The sequence below is a fragment of the Mixophyes fleayi genome, chromosome 1 (assembly GCF_038048845.1).
Source record: "Mixophyes fleayi isolate aMixFle1 chromosome 1, aMixFle1.hap1, whole genome shotgun sequence".
NCBI lineage: Eukaryota > Metazoa > Chordata > Amphibia > Anura > Limnodynastidae > Mixophyes > Mixophyes fleayi.
In genome coordinates this window covers 243,037,368-243,058,838 of record NC_134402.1, presented here as the reverse complement: position 1 = coordinate 243,058,838, position 21,471 = coordinate 243,037,368, and the positions used below count along the sequence as shown (strand labels likewise).

The following is a 21,471-nucleotide window of genomic DNA, read 5'->3' as shown; positions in this document are numbered from 1 at the left end:
AGTATAATATGACTTAGACTTACAAACACTACACTTGAAAGATCGTGCCTTTAAATGAAAAAGTCAGTCTTCATTGCACGACTATGTGCAACAGGGACAGTTTTTTGGGTTTACAAAGTCAAACAATAACACTTTGACCCTGTCTGTCTGGGATCTCAATGACGAATTGTCTGTACCATGTTTGGAGGAGGTATTGTGGCCCCGGTATCAAATTGGGTACCGGGGCCACCCCACTATGCAGTCCAGATACTTGTTTGGTGGAATTCTGACACGTGGAGGGTTTTTTAATTATATTGTGGCCTCGGTACCAAATTGTGTACCGGGGCCACCACACTACGCAGTCAAGATAGATAGATGCGTATTGCGTATCATAGATAAAGTACATTCAGTGGTGTGGGGCAAATTGAAAAATATTCAAAATGCACTGACATTATCAAAAACAAGAGGTTGTCACACGCTAAAACTCCAACATGTATATGATGGAGAGGATGGAGGAGCAGCCGTATGTGTAGTGTAATGCAGATCTGTTGAAGGTTTTTTATATATTTTATTGTGGTGCCCAGTGCCCACTCCTCTACGCAGTCCAGGTACATTTATTGGTGCGAATCATAAAAGTTCAGGGTTTTTAATATATATTGTGGTGACCCACTCCTCTACGCAGTCCAGGTACAATTATTGGTGCGAATCATAAAAGTTCAGGGTTTTTAATATATTGTGGTGACCCACTCCTCTACGCAGTCCAGGTACATTTATTGGTGCGAATCATAAAAGTTCAGGGTTTTTAAGATATTGTGGTGACCCACTCCTCTACGCAGTCCAGGTACATTTATTGGTGCGAATCATAAAAGTTCAGGGTTTTTAATATATTGTGGTGACCCACTCCTCTACGCAGTCCAGGTACATTTATTGGTGCGAATCATAAAAGTTCAGGGTTTTTAATATATATTGTGGTGACCCACTCCTCTACGCAGTCCAGGTACATTTATTGGTGCGAATCATAAAAGTTCAGGGTTTTTAAGATATTGTGGTGACCCACTCCTCTACGCAGTCCAGGTACATTTATTGGTGCGAATCATAAAAGTTCAGGGTTTTTAATATATTGTGGTGACCCACTCCTCTACGCAGTCCAGGTACAATTATTGGTGCGAATCATAAAAGTTCAGGGTTTTTAATATATATTGTGGTGACCCACTCCTCTACGCAGTCCAGGTGCATTTATTGGTGCGAATCATAAAAGTTCAGGGTTTTTAAGATATTGTGGTGACCCACTCCTCTACGCAGTCCAGGTACATTTATTGGTGCGAATCATAAAAGTTCAGGGTTTTTAAGATATTGTGGTGACCCACTCCTCTACGCAGTCCAGGTACATTTATTGGTGCGAATCATAAAAGTTCAGGGTTTTTAAGATATTGTGGTGACCCACTCCTCTACGCAGTCCAGGTACAATTATTGGTGCGAATCATAAAAGTTCAGGGTTTTTAATATATTGTGGTGACCCACTCCTCTACGCAGTCCAGGTACAATTATTGGTGCGAATCATAAAAGTTCAGGGTTTTTAATATATTGTGGTGACCCACTCCTCTACGCAGTCCAGGTACATTTATTGGTGCGAATCATAAAAGTTCAGGGTTTTTAATATATATTGTGGTGACCCACTCCTCTACGCAGTCCAGGTACATTTATTGGTGCGAATCATAAAAGTTCAGGGTTTTTAATATATATTGTGGTGACCCACTCCTCTACGCAGTCCAGAAAGATACCTTGTTGCAACGTTTTGGACTAATAACTATATTGTGAGGTGTTCAGAATACACTGTAAATTAGTGGAAATGCTTGTTATTGAATGTTATTGAGGTTAATAATAGCCTAGGAGTGAAAATAAGCCCAAAAACTTGATTTTTAAACTTTTTATGTTTTTTTCAAAAAAAATCCGAATCCAAAACCTTAAATCCGAACCGAGACCTTTCGTCAAATGTTTTGCGAGACAAATCCGAACCTCAAAAATAACGAAAATCCGGATCCAAAACACAAAACACGAGACCTCAAAAGTCGCCGGTGCACATCCCTATATATATATACACATATGTGTATTTATATATACATATGTGTATTTATATATACATATGTGTGTATATATATATGTATGTATATATATGTATATATGTATGTATGTATATATATATATATATATATGTATATATATGTATGTATGTATATATATATATATATATATATATATATATATGTATATATATATGTATGTCGATGAGTGTCGCTGTGTAGTGGTATGCCATACGATCAAATTCCATTCACTTACATTATCCATACAGCCACTTATGCATTTCCACTTTGACCAATGTATATATATATATATATATATATATATATATATATATGTATATATATATATATATATATATATATATATATAACCTTTAATTATTTCTTATTTAATAATGCTAATGTCATTATCATATTAATAGTATTGGGACCAACAAATAAACATGTTATAGATGTGCCCCCAGTCATTTTCTGCCTCATAGTTGTGCTGTCAGTCATATTGTGCCTCATTGTTATGCCCACAGTCATATTGTGCCTCTTAGTTATGCCCCAGTCATATTGTGCCTCTTAGTTATGCCCCAGTCATATTGTGCCTCATTGTTATGCCCACAGTCATATTGTGCCTCTTAGTTATGCCCCAGTCATATTGTGCCTCATTGTTATGCCCACAGTCATATTGTGCCTCTTAGTTATGACCCAGTCATATTGTGCCTCATTGTTATGCCCACAGTCATATTGTGCCTCTTAGTTATGCCCCAGTTATATTGTGCCTCTTAGTTATGCCCCAGTCATATTGTGCCTCATTGTTATGCCCACAGTCATATTGTACCTCTTAGTTATGCCCCAGTCATATTGTGCCTCATTGTTATGCCCACAGTCATATTGTGCCTCTTAGTTATGCCCCCAGTCATATTGTGCCTCTTAGTTATGCCCCAGTCATATTGTGCCTCATTGTTATGCCCACAGTCATATTGTGCCTCATTGTTATGCACCAGTCATATTGTGCCTCTTAGTTATGCCCCAGTTATATTGTGCCTCTTAGTTATGCCCCAGTTATATTGTGCCTCTTAGTTATGCCCCAGTCATATTGTGCCTCATTGTTATGCCCACAGTCATATTGTACCTCTTAGTTATGCCCCAGTCATATTGTGCCTCATTGTTATGCCCACAGTCATATTGTGCCTCTTAGTTATGCCCCCAGTCATATTGTGCCTCTTAGTTATGCCCCAGTCATATTGTGCCTCTTAGTTATGACCCAGTCATATTGTGCCTCATTGTTATGCCCACAGTCATATTGTGCCTCTTAGTTATGCCCCAGTCATATTGTGCCTCATTGTTATGCCCACAGTCATATTGTGCCTCATTGTTATGCACCAGTCATATTGTGCCTCTTAGTTATGCCCCAGTTATATTGTGCCTCTTAGTTATGCCCCAGTCATATTGTGCCTCATTGTTATGCCTACAGTCATATTGTACCTCTTAGTTATGCCCCAGTCATATTGTGCCTCATTGTTATGCCCACAGGCATATTGTGCCTCTTAGTTATGCCCCCAGTCATATTGTGCCTCTTAGTTATGCCCCAGTCATATTGTGCCTCTTAGTTATGCCCCCAGTCATTTTCTGCCTCATACTTACCTTAGGTGTTGATATAGATAAGTTTCTCTGAGATTTTACAGTGACATCCGATATTCTTCCATGGAGTTTATATCACTATAGTTATAATATAAGATATTTGGAAACTTATGTGTAGAATCTGTGCTTCCTATTATTATGAATTTATTTATTATGCAGAAATACAGTGGCATGGCAAATACAAATACAAGTATCGATAAGACAAAAGGTAGAGTGATTTGTGAATTTTCAATATAGGAAATTCAAAGTCAATTCTGTTTATAGTCCATGAATTCTTTCAATAGCTTCTACGTGGTTTTATTTTATTTATTCATCATTGTTTGTACCCTTTATGTGTAATCTAACTGAAGCAGACCAGCAAATTGGAAGGAAGTCTAAAAATGAGAGGAAATTGTCTTTTATTTCCACATGTGGATTTATTTATTGTAATACCCTTGCAGGAATACAATTCATGGGTTGTGACATGCTGGTAAAATAACATAATATTTCAAGTAGGTACAGCAATAAAGCACAACTGGTCCTATCTGAAAATTCTTCTGAAACTAATTGGTTCTCGTGCAGATGTTTGACGAAACTGTATTTGTAATCATGACCTTAACATGTAAGAGGCCACAGGCAAAATAAACTGCCTTTCCGGAGCTCAATCTCTAAGGAAAACATGCAGTTCAAAAACAAATGAATGCAAAACACTTTGTATTCCTGATTCCTTCACTACATTATTGGTTAAAAATAAGGTGCCTCTCAGCTGGAAACCTTGTTACTATCCCTAAAGTCCTCTGCATGAAGAACATATATAACATGAAATATTGACTTTGTGGTTATGTCTCAAGTGCAGTTGGGTCAGGCCTGTTGATGCAAATCGCATTGTCACATCCCCTGCACTTGCCATTTGGACCTCTCCTCAATGGTGGACCAAAAGGTTGGTCCTCCATTTGGTATTAATTGTTGATCACTGTATTTGAGCGATGTTCCTGGCTGAAGACGCTTATATGTTAATGGATATGAACGTGGGCCTGCCAATCACATACCACCCTCTTTCGCATTTATACCAAGTGCTGTGTGTCATGTACTGTATTTTACATTCAATGTTTATTAAGCTGCTCCTGAAAAATCTTTACTTTAACAACATTTGTTTTAATAGACATTGTAATCACATTTATTTCCATGAATGCCTTTGGGACTGCTGTAAATGACAGCTCTCTGTTGTATGTGCACAGCTTAACAGTTGCTCCATGGATAATTGAAAAGCATAAGGACATCGGAAGGGACATTGAGGCTAAACACTGAATAAATAAATAATATCAATAATAATTATTATAATATAAATGTCTAGTGGCGTGTGTTAGTCTGTCTGTGTGTGGAAAAAATAAAACCAAGCTGCAGTGCCACCTGCTGGGCGGAGTTATACACTGACCTACTAAATTCTTAGTGTGTGTGGAAAAAAAATTTCAGAAAGGGCTGAAATTTGGTATACTAAGATGTTTTCAATTTGTTAATTTAATTTGTTAATTGTTAAAAGTGTTTATAAAGATTTTAAAAAAATCTATATATATTTCTTGAAGGAGAAGTGACAGTTGGGAGTGGTTGGTGGTTGCCGGGGGTGACAGTGGGGAGTGGTTGGTGGTTGAGGCCTGGGCTATGGCCCAAATGCATGACAAGAACCTTTTTAACACCTTAAGTAGCTTGATTTGACTAGAATGCATGAGTATCATGCACGGGTTAACTTGTTATTATAATAATTGTACAATTATTCTTATCCTGTAATACTGGGTACTGTATGTTTTCAGAGTCCGATGCATGCATTTACAACTTTAAAATAGATTGGCATGTATCAATGTGAATTGCTCTGTCACCTAATTACTATGAGCACACAAGAAGAATGTGTATGAAAATGTACTTAATTCCCTAGATGATGTAGAGCTGTCTAATTTAAAAGTGGGAGTTGGACATTACCGTATTTCCCCATGTATAAGACGCACCTTACTTTTGGCCCCGAAATGTATAAAAAAATATTATGGTAGCTGTCAAAAAAGGCAGGGAGAGTGTAATGGCCGGCTGCTCTGATTGTGATCAGAGCAGCCGGGCAGCACACTCTCCCTGCAATCGCTGCCACTGTGCCTCTGTCCCCCCGCTGCCACTCTGCCTGTCCCCCGCCTGCTGGATCCCCGCTGACACTCTCTGCCTGTCCCCGCCTGCTGGATCCCTGCTGACACTCTCGGCCTGTCCCCGCCTGCTGGATCCCCGCTGACACTCTCTGCCTGTCCCCGCCTGCTGGATCTCCGCTGACACTCTCTGCCTGTCCCCCTCCTCCTGGATACCCGCTGACACTCTCTGCCTGTCCCCGCCTGCTGGATCCCCGCTGACACTCTCTGCCTGTCCCCGCCTGCTGGATCCCCGCTGACACTCTCGGCCTGTCCCCGCCTGCTGGATCCCCGCTGATACTCACTGCTTGTCCTCCTCCTCCTGGATCCCCGCTGACACTCTCTGCCTGTCTCCGCCTGCTGGATCCCTGCTGACACTCTCTGCCTATCCGCGCCTGCTGGATCCCCGCTGACACTCTCTGCCTGTCCCCTTCCTCCTGGATCCCCCCCTGCTGCCACTGTAACACTGCCCCACTTGCCCCCACCCAAGGCCCCTGTACTGCTGCCCCCCCTCCTCCCCCCTGCATCCCCGCTACCCCTGTGTAAGACGCACCCAGGATTTAGACCCAAAATTTTTGGGAAAAAGGTGCGTCTTATACATGGGGAAATACGGTAGTTCCACAAGCTTGAAATATGAACACACTCCCAGTGACACACTCATAGCATCCTTATAATCATAGCAACCTGCTATCAATATAATGGTGTTTACACAAATTTATTACAGATAATGTATTATGATTGTTTTAAAAAGTTTCTCATTTTATTAATAGGTTAATGTTCGGTAAAACAAATTTAGTATAACAATTAAGGCTGCTTGTGGTGATGCATATGAGACCATCACCAGAAAAAATACTAAAAACATTGAAATGTCCACATTAATAGAAGATTCTTGAACTGAAGTGCATTAAAATGCTCAGTGACCCCAGTGTTTTGGTTTTGGATCTGGATTAACTTCGTGTTTTGGTTTTGGTTTTGGCAAAACCGCCCTTGTGTGTTTTGGTTTTGGTTTTGCATCTTTATTTTTTTTTTTAATTGCTAAAATATACTAAAATCACATAATTTTGGGTTTTAACCTCAATAACACTAATTTTCAGTCATTTCCAGTCAATTTTGACCTCACAGGTCACAATATTATTGTCATACACTTTCGGACAAAGCCTGCAGCGAGCACAAACACATGGCGGTTCACAGGACATCTAGGAAACATTGCCACACAGCATTGGCAGAAAAAAATGTGGTGCAAGATGGAATTGTCCTTAGACCTAGGATCAAGCATAGTCGCCAAAATGTAGTGATACGATTTCCAGAAGCTGATAACTCTTAGATCCTGGCAAAGCGATTAAAGTACTTAATCTACAAATGCGACATACTTAGCATAATTTCTTTGTTTCGTCTCCTCCTTTCAAGGTGCTTTTCCAAAAGTCTAATTAAGGGAATCACTTTGCTGAAGCTATCAGTGTCTGAACTCAGTTCACAGGTGACTACTTCTAATCGTTTCAGCACCGTGCACAACACAGAAAGTATTCTCCACTGCACTGGACTAAAATACATTTTCCGTCCTTTCCCAATGTCATGGCTTGTGGAGTAAGCGTGGATGGCTTTTCGCTGCTCCTCCATCCTCACAAGCATATAAAGTGTGGAATTCCAACTTGCTACCACCTCTTGCTTGAGTTGGTGGCAGGGCAAAATAAATTGTTCTTGTAGCTGCTGCAAATTCTTACATGCTGTTGCCGAATGCCGAAAATGTCCCAAAATTTTTTTGGCCACGGACAGCATCTCTTGCACTTCCCTGTCATTTTTCAAAAAGCTCTGTACCATCAAGTGGATTGTGTGAACAAAACAGGGAATGTGATGGATTTCAACTGTAATGCTCTCACAATATTGGTGGCCAGATTATTCAAAGGCAGGCTATCAGCGGCTTCACTAAGAGGCATACCGATGACAACCTGTTTGAAAAGCTAAGGGATGTCATTGCAACATGGCTTATCCCACTTGGACTTTCCTGAGGATATGTCATTTGTGATAACGCCACCAATATGTGACAGCATTACAGCGTGGAGAATTCCATCACATTCCCTGTTTTCCTCCCACAATCAACTTGGTGGTACCGAGCTTTTTAAAAAATAACAGTGACATGCAGGAGATGCTGCATGTCACTGTTAGAAATAATTTGGGTAATTTTCGGCATTCTGCAACAGCATGTAGGAGATTGCAGCTGCAGCATGAAGAATCAAGTTTGAGGGGGAATGTACTTTAGTCCAGCGCAGTGGAGAATGCTTTCCGTGTTGTGCAAGGTGCTGAAACCACTCTAAGTAGTCATCTGTGAGGACGCTGCCACCCATCCTGTTTCTGTATGAGCTATGGCACAGTAGAATGTCACTGGAGACTTTTAAAAGCACTGCCAGCCCTATTATTACAATTTTGGTTTCAGCACTGAAAAATGCTACCTCTTTTGTTTCTAGGTGAGCTATGGCACAGTAGAATGTCACTAGAGCATTTTAAGAACACTGCCAGCCCTATACTTTGTCTTTCAGCACTGAAAACTGCCACCTCTCCTGTTTCTGTGTGAGCTATGTCACAGTACAATGTCACTGGAGACTGCCAAGAGCACTGCCACCCCTTCTATTTCTCTTTCATTAATAAAGCTGCCCAACTGCACTGGAGACTGCCAACAACCCTGCTACCCTACTGTGTCTCTCTGTGAATTGGCGCTGGATCTCAGTGGAGGGCGGTACTTATGGCATCCAAAACTTGCAAGATCCAATGTCGCAGCAATGACGATTTGCTTTGTTTTCACTTCCGAGGGCGTGCAAAAGATCAGTAAAGTTCGTGTGGGCTCGGTTCTCGGAGAACCGAGCCAGAGCATCTCTAGAAATTACTAGCAGTCAAATAGAATATATACAAATGGGCTAAACAGAAAAATACAGTATTTCAGGCATTAACAACAAATGAAACGACACACTGCTATTTTGCAGTGAAAGATCCTGATTTGCTCCATTAGTTCATATGTCCATACGAATAAACAACAATGATGATGATATGTGACTGTCCAAGCTACTATTTTCTGTAATTTTGAGATCAGATGTCACTTGGCAATTAATTGATGAGTGAGACAAGAAATGTAAAAAAAGATGATGATTTCATCTATTCTATATGATACCCAAAAAGCTCTACATACAGGGGCTGGGGGCAGGGGGATATGGCCCGGCACCCATAGTATACTACCTTTGGCTGGGTCACTGGGCTTCATGCATATTTTTACCTTTAAAATGTTCCTAATAGCTTGCTGAGATGAGACCCACCCCCCACCCACAGGCTAAAATTTGCCAGCCAGCCCCTGACCACATACTGTATATAATTTATATTGCTTAATATTACTTTATATGTATCAACTTTCAGCAAAATAAAGAAAACTTGTAGTACCTTGTAAAAGCTGTCTTTAAATGCCTAAACAACATATTAAATGTGTACGGGACAGGTCCCAATTGTTCAATTCAATACCTGGGTTATCTTTTATATACCTTTTAATCAAGTGATAGAACAAGCTGTTTTAGCAATCAAGGCAAAGTTGCCAAAATATGCAATACAGAGCCCATTGCCTGGTGGCTAGTATACCATCCAGGGCAAAATAGCTTGATGACTAGTATACAATACAAGGGTTATTGCCTTGTAGCTGCTGTAGAATGCAGAACCCCATTGCCTGTTAGCATTACCTAGTGATAGATGACTCACATAAAAAAGCATATTTATGTACATATATTCAGACAGATGCATCTCAAGAGTGGCAGTAGCACTTACGCCAGAGGTCAGGTGTACAAAATGTGTATACTTAACCCCTGCAATAGCGTAGAGATGGGGCTTTACAGTGTTCGTTGTAAATGCTAAATCCGCATTGCCCTATTTGTACATACTATAATAATGTCATGAGTGAATATTGTCAGTTATTAATAAATGCAAAAATCGCATTTTCAATATTAAATCTAATTAAATAAAAATACTTATTAAATGTAATCAAAATTAATACAGACATCTGTTGCTTTCAACTTCAAATAATGGGGAATCTTCTTTCCTTCAATCAAAAAATAGAAATGTTAATTAAGCAATAGATGGCTATGACTTGATGTAAAATAACCGCAATGCTAATGACTTAAGTACTAAAAGCTGAAGTGATCAATGTGTTTCAGCCAATCTGATTAGGCCAGCTAGTTCTGCTGATAGTCATCATCACTGTATATCATTGCACCAGCTCGCCAGCACCCTCAAGAGATATGTCTCCTAACAGCAGTATCTACAAATGTGTCCATGTCTAATCCTGTTGCAATAACTTCATCATGCCCTTGTTGTATACTTTATACCTCTGTTCCACCTTACCAGGCTCTAAAGGAACCCTCCTGTGTGTAGCCATTGGCAGAAGCGACTACCAATGGGGTGAGCTTGGTTGTCACTTGGTGGAGTCTTTTGGAAACCCTTTATAGGACTTTAATGAACTAGACCTGCAATAACGTTTTTTCACTTTTTGTACTTGCATGTAATAATGTTCACCACTTAAATTTTGTATAACACTAGGTAAAATAAATTAATGAGTAATATTGGCATTTAATAATTATGAATAATATTTTGAAAGACTGTTGATAAATTTGTGCAATTTCTGACTTTGTAGGGTTGCAAAAGCCATGAAAGTTCCTGTCTATGAAACACCAACTGGCTGGAAATATTTTGCAAACCTAATGGACTCTGGACGATGTTCCCTCTGTGGAGAAGAGAGTTTTGGCACAGGTAATACATGACATCTTTATTATTAAAATGCTAAGCATACTTTATTGAGTGAATTATGGTATATGTGAGGATATGTATTGTTATAGATTAGGGAAATGGTAAAAGATGCACTTATATTGCTAGCTTACTACTGTTACACAAGCAGATACATACAGAATAGCTACAAGTCAGACATTACAGCAACATCTTCTAGTAAAAGTAATTAAATAATTACATTTTTAATATGTATACAGTTGTACATATTTATAACTTGGAAAAAGAAATCAAGAAGATTTTGATAAGTAGAAAAGGCTAAGAAGCACTCCTACCCTGAAATATAACTTTTATTGTACTTATTACAAGTAATATATATGAAAAATCATCTTAATCAAGATGGGGGGTGTGAAATATTACAACGAACATAGACACAAAGACAAGTGTGGTTTAAAACACGTACTGAGGGAAAATAATCACAAATAATAATGGCTCAAAGCAAAACATTGCATACAAATGTATTGGCCAATTTGAACATATGTCTTAATAAACTATATCCTGAGCAATAGATAACACATCTATGGTTATCTATTGCTCAGGATATAGTTTATTAAGACATATGTTCAAATTGGCCAATACATTTGTATGCAATGTTTTGCTTTGAGCCATTATTATTTGTGATTATTTTCCCTCAGTACGTGTTTTAAACCACACATGTCTTTGTGTCTATGTTCGTTTTAATATTTCACACCCCCCATCTTGATTAAGATGATTTTTCATATATATTACTTTTAATAAGTACAATAAAAGTTATATTTTAGGGTAGGGGTGCTTCTTAGCCTTTTCTACTTATCAAAATCCTCTTGATTTCTTTTTCCTTGTTCTAAATTTTCATAAGGCTTAGCACCCCCTCTGGCACATAATCTACAGTATTTTGCTTAGATCAATAAGTGCAAGAGGTTACCCCCGTTCTCTTTACTATTCATATTCTCTTGGTGCGGAGCATCCTCTTCTCATTTTTCCTGACATATTTATAACTACAACATTTACTGTATTATCAGTTACTTTTTGTAATTTGAATGCTTGATTTATTTGGCCACCAGTTATATAACATTATCTATTTAAAGCCCATGCTTGTTTTTTTTCACTGCTAGAGATTTCTTTCTCTCTCTGGTGTAACTGCTGTAAATGTGGACAGAGAGGATGTTTTCCAATATTGTTTTCAAACTTTTTTTTTTGCAATTATTTGAGTGCATTTATAAATCAAGCAATTTTTGGGTACAATTGGTATAAACTATATTTTGAACATTTGAAACACACCTACTGTCATATTTATTTGAGTAAACAAAGACATTTTAAAGCCTAGATGTCCTTAAACTTTAAACAAACTTTACACATTCTGTATGCCTTGTGCAGGTGATTATTGAGGCACTATGCTCCAGTATTTAAAACCTCTAGGTACAAGATTCACATGAGATGAAGTGCATAATGAAAAAAGCAAAGGGCCAAGAACAGAGCCTTGTGGGACCCTAACAGATAGTGGGAGTGGAGGGGAGGATGTGCCAGAGGTAGAAACACTAAAGGAGTGGTTAGATAGGTAGGAAGGGAACCAGAAAAGAACTGTGTCTCAAAGGCCAATGGAGTGAAGGGTGTGTAGGAGAAGAGGGTGATCAACAGTGTCAAAAGCAGCAGAGAGGTCAAGGAGAATGAGTATGGAGAAATGACACTTAGGGCTAGATTTACTAAGCTGCGGGTTTGAAAAAGTGGGGATGTTGCCTATAGCAACCAATCAGATCTAGTTATCATTTTGTAGAATGTGCTAAATAAATGAAAGCTAGAATCTGATTGGTTGCTATAGGCAACATCCCCACTTTTTCAAACCCGCAGCTTAGTAAATGTAGCCCTTAGACTTTGCTTTTCATCGATCACTTTTGTGAGAGCAGTTATAGAGGAATGTTGGGGACGGAAGCATTATTGCAGAGAGTCAATAATGGTGTGAGAGGTGAGAAAGTAAGACAGGCGTTTTGTACATTAATCGCTCAAGTAGTTTGGAGGCAAAGAGGAGGAGAAAAATAGGGCGGTAGTTGGAGAGAGAGGCGGGATCGAGAGATGGTTTATTTAGAATTGGTGAGATGAGTGCATGTTTAAAGGAAGATGGAAATGTGCCAGTGGAGAGAAATGGGTTGAAGAGGTCGGCATGCAGTGTAGGAGAAGGAGCAGAAAAGTTAAGAGGGAATAGGGTTGAGAGGACAGGTTGTAGGGTGAGATGATGAGATTGAGTGTAGAGACTTTGTCTTCAGTTACTGGAGAGAATGAATTAATATTGGATTGGGGAGTTTAGGTGAAGGTGGGTGTAGTGTGTGGAATTTGGCATGAGGAATATCTTGTCGATTGGTGTCAATTTTGTCTTTGAAATAGGTGGCAATGGGCAGTGAAGGAGGAGGAGGTGCAGGTGGGCAGAGAAGTAAGTTGAAGGTGGCAAAGAGGTGACGAGGGTTAGAAGACTAGGGTGGGTGGATATAGAGATTTGAAGAATGTTTGTTTGGCAATTGAAAGGGCAGTGTTGTAAGATGAAAGGATGAATTTATAGTGGAGCTAATCGGGATAGGAACCAGATTTCCTCCAGTGGCGCTGTCACACTTCTGGTATCACAAACGGAACCCAATAGCCAGGTATTTCTGAATTCAACAAGATTTATTTTGGTATATAAATAAATCTCCAGTGTCCAACAATAAAGTCCAAAGTCACAAGAGGATAAAAGTCTGGTGGAAGTATCAAGTACTTGTAGTCCAAATCACAAAGAAGCAAGGTTCTATGGAAGCATCTGGGTCAGATACAAACACAATACTTGTGCAAAGGCTTCATAACAGGAAACGCCTTTTTTAGGCCCAAACAGGAAATAGGAATCCAAGATGAAATCTTTATGAGACAGTCCCGGCCATCTTGGATAAGGGCTATTGTAAGGGCAAGTTTATAACAGAGATCCAAGATGGAAACTTCATGAGGCAATCACGGCCATCTTGAATGAGGGCAAATCTAAGGGCAAGTACATAACAGGCGCTCTGCAGTGCGGGAGCACTTTTGCAGGTAATAGGGTCTGTTTGTTGTGCATGGCTGGGGTTTCAGACTAAATGTACAGTAGTAACTGAAGCTGCTTTGTATAGGGCTGAAGTGAGTGTTTTGTTGTAGAAAACTTAGATTGATGATTAGGGCAGCACAATGCAGACATGGGAGAAATTAGTTATTTTAGTAAAGATGAGAAGTGGATTGGGTTAAGAGTTCTTAGGTGTCATTGTGTTCGTGTGGATTTGGGTGCAGGGGGGAGGGCATTAGGTAAGGTGAGGCTAAAGGAAAGGAGGTTGTAGTCAGAGAGTTGGAATGCTAAGTTGGTGAAACTAGAGATGGAGCAGTAGCGGGAGAAATCAAGGTCAAGGGAGAGTCCATCACAGTGGGTGAGAGATGAGGTCCAAAGTTTAGTGGTAGAAGAAACAGTGGCATTATCAATGGGAATGTTGAAATCACCTAGTATGAGAGTAGGCAGGTTACAAAATAGACTTCCAGAATTTTGTTTCCAATTTGTCTTGTGTTGAACAGGTTAACCACACTCTGAAACAGTATCTCAGAAATTATATTTCTAATAATTGAAATAATGTGCTATTAATGTAAATTTGTATTCTTCTTCAAATATAGCTTCTTTTTGGATTTGAAACCAGAGCTATTTTAATTAAATCTGCCAAGTGACAGAGATGATCTGCTCATAAACACTGTAGGTAGTTATTCATCTTAGTGGCAAAGTTTAAATGTTTACAAAACATACTAGACTAAAAGTTCCTTTTTTTCAAATTAGCTTCTAGATTCATCAGTCCCTTCACATTCATACAAAGGTAGCCTTCTGTCTTAAGCTTTCTAAAAATTCCAGTTCTCTTCCTCATCTCTTTTCTAAAACCTTTGATTATCAATTGTTGTTGTTTTCAACGCTATCCACCTAAAACTGTATCTGCTAATGATCACCAAGAATTTGCAATCAAATGAATTCTGAATTTTCAAGTTCTCAGACATCTTTAATACTTTATGGACTTGAAAGGTTATGGTCCCGACCATATCATCTGATATCCATGCTCCTCATCTAAAGGAAAACATTTAATTTGGGCAAAAAACATGTTTAGAATTTGAAAATGAAAAAGTATGGTGTAATACACTTTGGAATTATTTTATATACTACGGCAAAGCACTTTCCCTTTGGATTTAGGTGTTTAATAAAATGGTTAATGATGGCTTGGTGGAGTTTTTATTTAAATAATAATTAATCTGTGTGGAGTTTGTATGTTCTCCCTGTGTTTGTGTGGGTCTTCACCCACACTCCAAAAAACATAATGGTAATCTAATTGGCTGCTGATAAAATTGACCCTAGTCTGTGTATTTTAGTGAATTTAGACTGTAAGCTCTAATGGGGCAGGGACTTATGTGAATGACAAAAATATTCTCTGTACAGCACTGCAGAATATGAATAATATATATATATATATATATATATATATATATATATATATATATATATATATATATATATATATATAGCATTATATCCAACTTTTGTGAGAGTGCGTTCATATAGCCAAATTGTGGAACTTGAATTGTGAAGCACTACGGAATCTGCTGCCACTATTGTTAAATCTAAAATTCTGACCCAAGTCAGCCTGTGGTGTCAAGTATATCTGGAAGCGCTTCAATCAGCTGGAGAGAATTGACACAGACCAAGTTCTGTATGCAAGGAATATTCTCTAGTTTATTGATACAAAGATACAGGTTTTTATAGGCTACTGAATAAATGAATCCTACGTCATATGCATACAATAGTTTATACCACTAGTTTATGAGAAGCGCTACTGATTAACTTTCTCACGTATTCTTGAGGTGTTTACTTTTCTCCCCCTTCTAAGGACAGATGAGCCTATTATTTCTTATCTCAAGGGGAGTTGGAGATATGCTATGTGCAACACCATGGATACAGCTCCCATACTACCAGCTGGATATGAAGCTCATTATTGTTTTCATAACTGGTTACATTCTTCAGGTGTTCTCTATTAGTTCAACTTCAAGGCCATAGGCTCACATATTGCAAAACTGCAAGTTAACAGAAAAATGAATAATCTCTTCTAGCAAATAATATTTCTATACAAGTTACAATAAAATGGCTGAACAAAGGCCTTATGAGGCGTTAACAAAAAATCATATTTAACATTTCCCATCTTTTATTCAATTTTCGACCCTTTCTCCTCCTACCTACCTAATCCTATCTATAGAACCACATTCTTAATAAGCAGGTACTTATACACATGTAGGAGGCCACATGCATAGAGTTGGTCCCCTTAGGAATCTGTCAACTCATCCCCCACTAATAAGCCTGTGATCCTCCCTGTCCTAACTTGATTTATGAGGAGATGCATTTTGGCAAATGTCCATGTCTAGAAAAGATGGTTTCTTAGAAGATGGTTTCTTAAAAGATGGTTTCTTAAAAGATAGTTAATGAGTCTATAGTAGTTCAGCAGGCCTTGCATGTCCTTTGTTCAATCTTCAGTAGTTTCTTGTTGCAAACTCTGCAGTTCTTTGGCTTTGCTAGTCCAAATAATTCATGACACTCATAGTCTGGTCAGGTTTCAGAAGTAATTTCTGTGATCATCAGAGGTTCGGGATTTTCAGTGGTTCCCTTTTTGGAGAGACAACAATCAAGTGTCAGTAACTTCTTAATCAGCCATATATTTAGTTTCATTATCACCTATACGATCAACAGGATTGCTAAACCATTTGCTACTAATGCCAATATTTCCAATATCCAACATGAATCATTACTGACAACTTTACCAATGAGGTTATGCATCTGCACAAAGACATTTTCAGAGTTTACTCTACTATGAGTGCAAATTGTTGAGCACTCCTTCCCATATGTTTCTCACAGTGGCATAGGCAATATGTCACTTAACTGTCTGTTTCATACTGGGTTAGGGAGGCCTTAATCCCTACTTCAGTCACAATTATTCTGGCAAGACATATCAATACAATGAGACAGTCATTTCTATTTATCAGAACAAGACTCCCCTGATTTGAAGACTTTGCAGTGTTATGCGTGAATCCAGGTGTCTCTTTCCTGTACTTTCACTGCCATGGGAGTCGTCAACAGGACTTGATAAGGACCCTTGTATCTGGGTTCAAGACTTCTCCTGATGTGCTTTCTCACCACCACCCAGCCCCCCAGGGTGCAGTTTATGGGTACCTGTATCAAAATTAGGGTTTGCAATGGAGGAGAATATTTGACCATGTATTTCAGTTAGTTGTTTCTATAATAAGGCAACATAATTCAACAAATCACTATATACATGGTGTAGTTGCTATGGAAAATAACAGCCTGTTCTGTTTGCTGTGCCAAACAATATCTCATATGGTGTTAAACCTGTGTCTTTCCTAGCAGTATTTTTTACTGAGTGCAGGTAAACATGAGATCCATGGCAGACCTGTTTCAGCCATTATTTTCTGCATTTTCAATTTCAGTGTACCATTAAGGCGCTCCATACATCCTGAACTTTGGGATCTGTAGGGGGTGTGATAGTTTCTGGAATCCTTGCCCCGTAAAGTGTATCCCTCTGTCACTTACAATGACCTCTGGTACACCATATCATCAGATTACCTCATTCGCAATTTTCTTGGCTAATGCTTTAGCATTTGCTTTTCTATACAGCCATGTCTCCAGCCAGTGACTAAAGAAGTTGACACAGACAAGCACATTCTCAAAGCCCGAGCATTTGGGAAGTTATAAAGTCTATCTGTATCCTCTTATAGGGATATTATGTCTGGGGTGTGCTTTTCCATAGGACAGACTTACTCGGGTTACTTTGTGCACAGACTAGGCATTCTGCCACTAACGACTGTGCTGCTTGGGCGAACCCTGGTACTATCCATAAGATGCTAGTGAGTACAACCATAGCATCTTTTCCCAGATGCACTTTCTCGTGTGCTATATTGGCCATAATGGGATAAACTACTTTTGGCAGACACAAACGCTGACCTTTACACCACTCCTTGCACTTCTAGTGCTCCATGTATTGCCCAAGTCTTTTTCTTATTTTCTGTTGCTTGTCTTTCCATAAGTTGGAGTGTGCTCTGGTCAAACAGGGGTCAGGGGGTCACCATGTAAATAGACTCCCCTTGGGGTACTGGGGCTATGGCGGCTTCTCGTGCGGCCTGGTCTATTTCACTTAGCTTCGGGGGTAGTATCTCTGTGTGTGTCTTCATCTTCATCACTGTTTGGAGGACAGCTGGAATGAAGTGAACAATGCCCTGGTATGTTCATCATATTGACTGGTTTGCTTGCTGAACCCATAAGGTCCCTACTTTTCCATACAGGGCCATAATCATGCGCAATTACAAATGCATAACTTGAATCAGTGTAAATATTTACTCTTTGTCCTTTTGCATATATGCATGCAAGTGTCAGGGCCTTTAGTTCAGCTTCTTGTGCTGACATGTGACTCGGTAGAGTCTGTTGAATCACTATTTCTGTGTGTGTGGTTACAGCACACCCTGTATACGGGACAGGATCTATGTGATAGTGTGAACCATCTACAAAAAGAGTGATGTCTGCATCTGGTAATGGTTTATCTTTAATGTGAGATAAAACCAGAGATTCTTGTTTCATTAGTTCTATGCAATCATGTTCAGAAAAATTTTGTTTGCATTTTTTTTTTTTTTTTCTTTCTTTCTGTTCAAGCTGGAATGGAATTCCCCCAAATCCCTAGGGTAACCCCAATATATACAGGTACTTCTCCCATCTTTTGAAACTTGCTGCAATAAGGCAGCAGGATTCAACATTGTGCACTGCTTAAGTGTAACGTTACTGGGAGTAAGCAGTGCTACTTCATTAGGATAGGCTTCAGTAAGGAGCATGTGGAATCCAAGGAAAAGGTTCTTGGTTTCTGAGTTCCACAAAGTTTACACTCATTAGATGGAGTGTACAGTACAACGGTTAAGACAGATGTGGTAACTTTAATTCTTCTGGAAGAGAAACACTTAGCTTAAATAACCTGTTAATAAGCCACATCATCAGTTCTATTAGTGTATATAATAATGTGTTGGGCCACAATACTCACAAACACATTCCTGCATTGGGTGTAAACCCCTGTAGTCATGGGTTGCTCTTTTCTTTATTTGGTTGGGTTAAACTTTCATATTAGAATTTTCTAATTATGTATAATGATCTATACATTACTATGGGCCTGAGTCTGGTTCTTCCAAACTTGGCTTTCCTTTCTAGTCTAGTACACATCTACAGCGCACAGCAAAGAAAAATAACGTGCAATCTATATTCCTCCTGCTAATATCAATGAACTCCCCTCTCTGGTCTCCCTTGGACCTTTAAAAAACTTAAAATACAGTTTACTCAGATTCCCCTTGTCTGAAGGTCTTAACATATATCTGTGAACATGAGAGGCTCTGGGGCCTCTTGTGCTTCCTTTTTTTTTTTTTTTTTTTTTCTTCTAATAAAAAAGGAAAGGGAGGAAGAAAATACACAGTGCGCTCGGCAAGTGTTATATGTCACTCATTTCACAATAGGAGGGAATGTCCTTTGTGCTGTATATCTTCATACTTAGTAAATCTGGCCGGTAACAAATGTTTTGCTTGTGCTTGGTTTCTGTCACAACGTACGATACCGTTAAGGTAACTGGGTGTCCTAGCACAATATCTATACTCTTTTCAAGCACTAAAGCAGAGTAGTATGCAAGTGACCTTAGCTTGCGACCATGTATTTGTGTCAGTACTCCTTGTACATGTGCACTGACTTCATAACAAAATAATGTGAAAGGCTTGTCATAATCTGGCAAAGCCAGTGCTGGCGCTGAAGTTATTTCAGCTTAAAATTGGTTAAACATTTGGTTCTGCTCAGAGGAGAGTATAAATGGCTTGCTATGATCCAGAAGTGCTAATGCAGGAGCACATACAATTGCTCTTAAAGTCTTAAATCTTTTTCATTTCTGTAAAAATATAGAATTCCCATCAATGCATTACCATACCCACAATAAAAAGAATTATTTACAGTATATGACAATTATAGCACAGTAAATAAGGGCAGTAAATGTCTTTACAAACACTGATTTACTCAAAACTGTAATGAGGATACAAATAAAAACCTTTTGCTTTCTGCACATACAGAAAAACCACCTAGTTCATGCATTTGCTATGTGAATAGCACATAAACTCTAATATCTCTTCCAAAACAAGGTAATCATTACTCAGAAGAGTTTACGTTATTTAAATCCTTCATTAGTTTATACTTATGTTTGTTGTGGTGCAAAGATGGTGCATTGGAAGTTAAATCAATGCAATCTGGATTGCCTAATGGGTCTTTGCAGCTGGAGACCTGTGAATAAAAAAACTTTTGCATAGAGATTAACATTTATTTACTAGGAATTACTGTAACTGTAACATGCGTGTATACTGTTATCAGGTAACCAGTGAACAGCTGCTAAAAGCTTAACTGTGACGCTATGCGTTCCATGCCTTGATTTCCTCAAAGGGGCAGTCCCTAATTTCACAAATAGAGAATGTCAAAGTGACGAGACCTGGGCGAGTGTTCAAAGCCACTCCTTTCTTATCATCTCTTAGTACAGCCCTTTTAAATGACACTAATTAAATTTCCGGGTTTAAAAACATTCAATCTGGAATCTTGGTTCCAAGTATTCAACCATTTTAAAAGCAGCACTGTCTCATAAATCAGAGTACTCTCGTTAGACACAATACATTGTGTCTGTAAATCATTCAACATTTTCTCAACAAAATCTCTCTCCCGTGACCAAATATTCACACATATTTCTAGATTCTGTGATTTTCGTGTTCAAAGTAAAAATATATTCACTTAAGTCTCGCTCACAGACGACATTTTATCTCGTAACATTTCTTTAAAGGCATAACAAACCCTCCTGATTTCTGAGAACATTCATCAGCGCCATTTTAACACAGATAAAAACAGCATGTAAGCTCACTCCCACAATTCTCAACTTCATTAAAGAGAAAGCTATATTTCTGAACTTCAGAAACAAAATTATTTTGTTCAAATACAGAAACGGCTTGTTGGATCCCAGCCAGCTTTGTTCTGACACTAGTACTTATAGTGATAATGTACATTATTTACAATCTTGTCCGTGCAATCGGACCAAACATTTTAAAACTTCTTTTGTATCTTTTTAAAAGCTTATCATTAAGCAATGAATGTACAACTTTTTCAACCTTGAAACATGTCTCTTGTAAAAAACGGACAAGACAGACAAACATTGTGATTTAAAGTAAATCAAACATCTCCCTTATAGAGCACTAAGACAGAGAACAAACAATGTGAATTATCACGGATCTCTCTCACACGCAGTAAGACGGAGACAAAACTCACATACAGAGAAAGAAAACTTAACTGACATCTTCCAGCCTACTGCTGTGGAACTACAAGTCCCAGCATTACACTAAATACAAGTTAGCTTCAACATGTTATCATCAATCAGCACTCCGGACACATTTTTTTAATTTTACATACATTGTCAAAAAACAAAAAAAAAACAGTGTGCTTCTTATCTCAACACACTGAAATCATTTACACAGAATAAGGGAGGGGCACATTTCACTTATTCAGCTGCACAGGATCAAACATACATTTATAATATACAACCTACTTGATTCATTATTCAGCTTCCGATGCATTTAGCATATCCACATATATTTCGACTTTTCAGATCTCTTAACTTTCCTGTGCCACCTCAAACAATCTCTAGGGGTTTGATCTCAATACCCCTTTGTTCTTGTCACATTACCACTTGCAACACCTTTGTTTCTCCATCCACACATATCTTTGG

The 21,471-nt window shown here is 38.7% G+C and overlaps 1 protein-coding gene across 1 annotated transcript in view; it reads left to right on the top strand.

Annotated features, from left to right (window-relative positions):
- PGM5 (phosphoglucomutase 5) overlaps positions 1 to 21,471 on the top strand; it is a 156,846-nt gene that overhangs the window by 70,530 nt on the left and 64,845 nt on the right. The window contains exon 7 of the mRNA XM_075208554.1: positions 10,494 to 10,609. Coding sequence (XP_075064655.1) covers positions 10,494 to 10,609 — 116 coding nt within the window. The remainder of the gene's footprint in view (positions 1 to 10,493; positions 10,610 to 21,471) is intronic.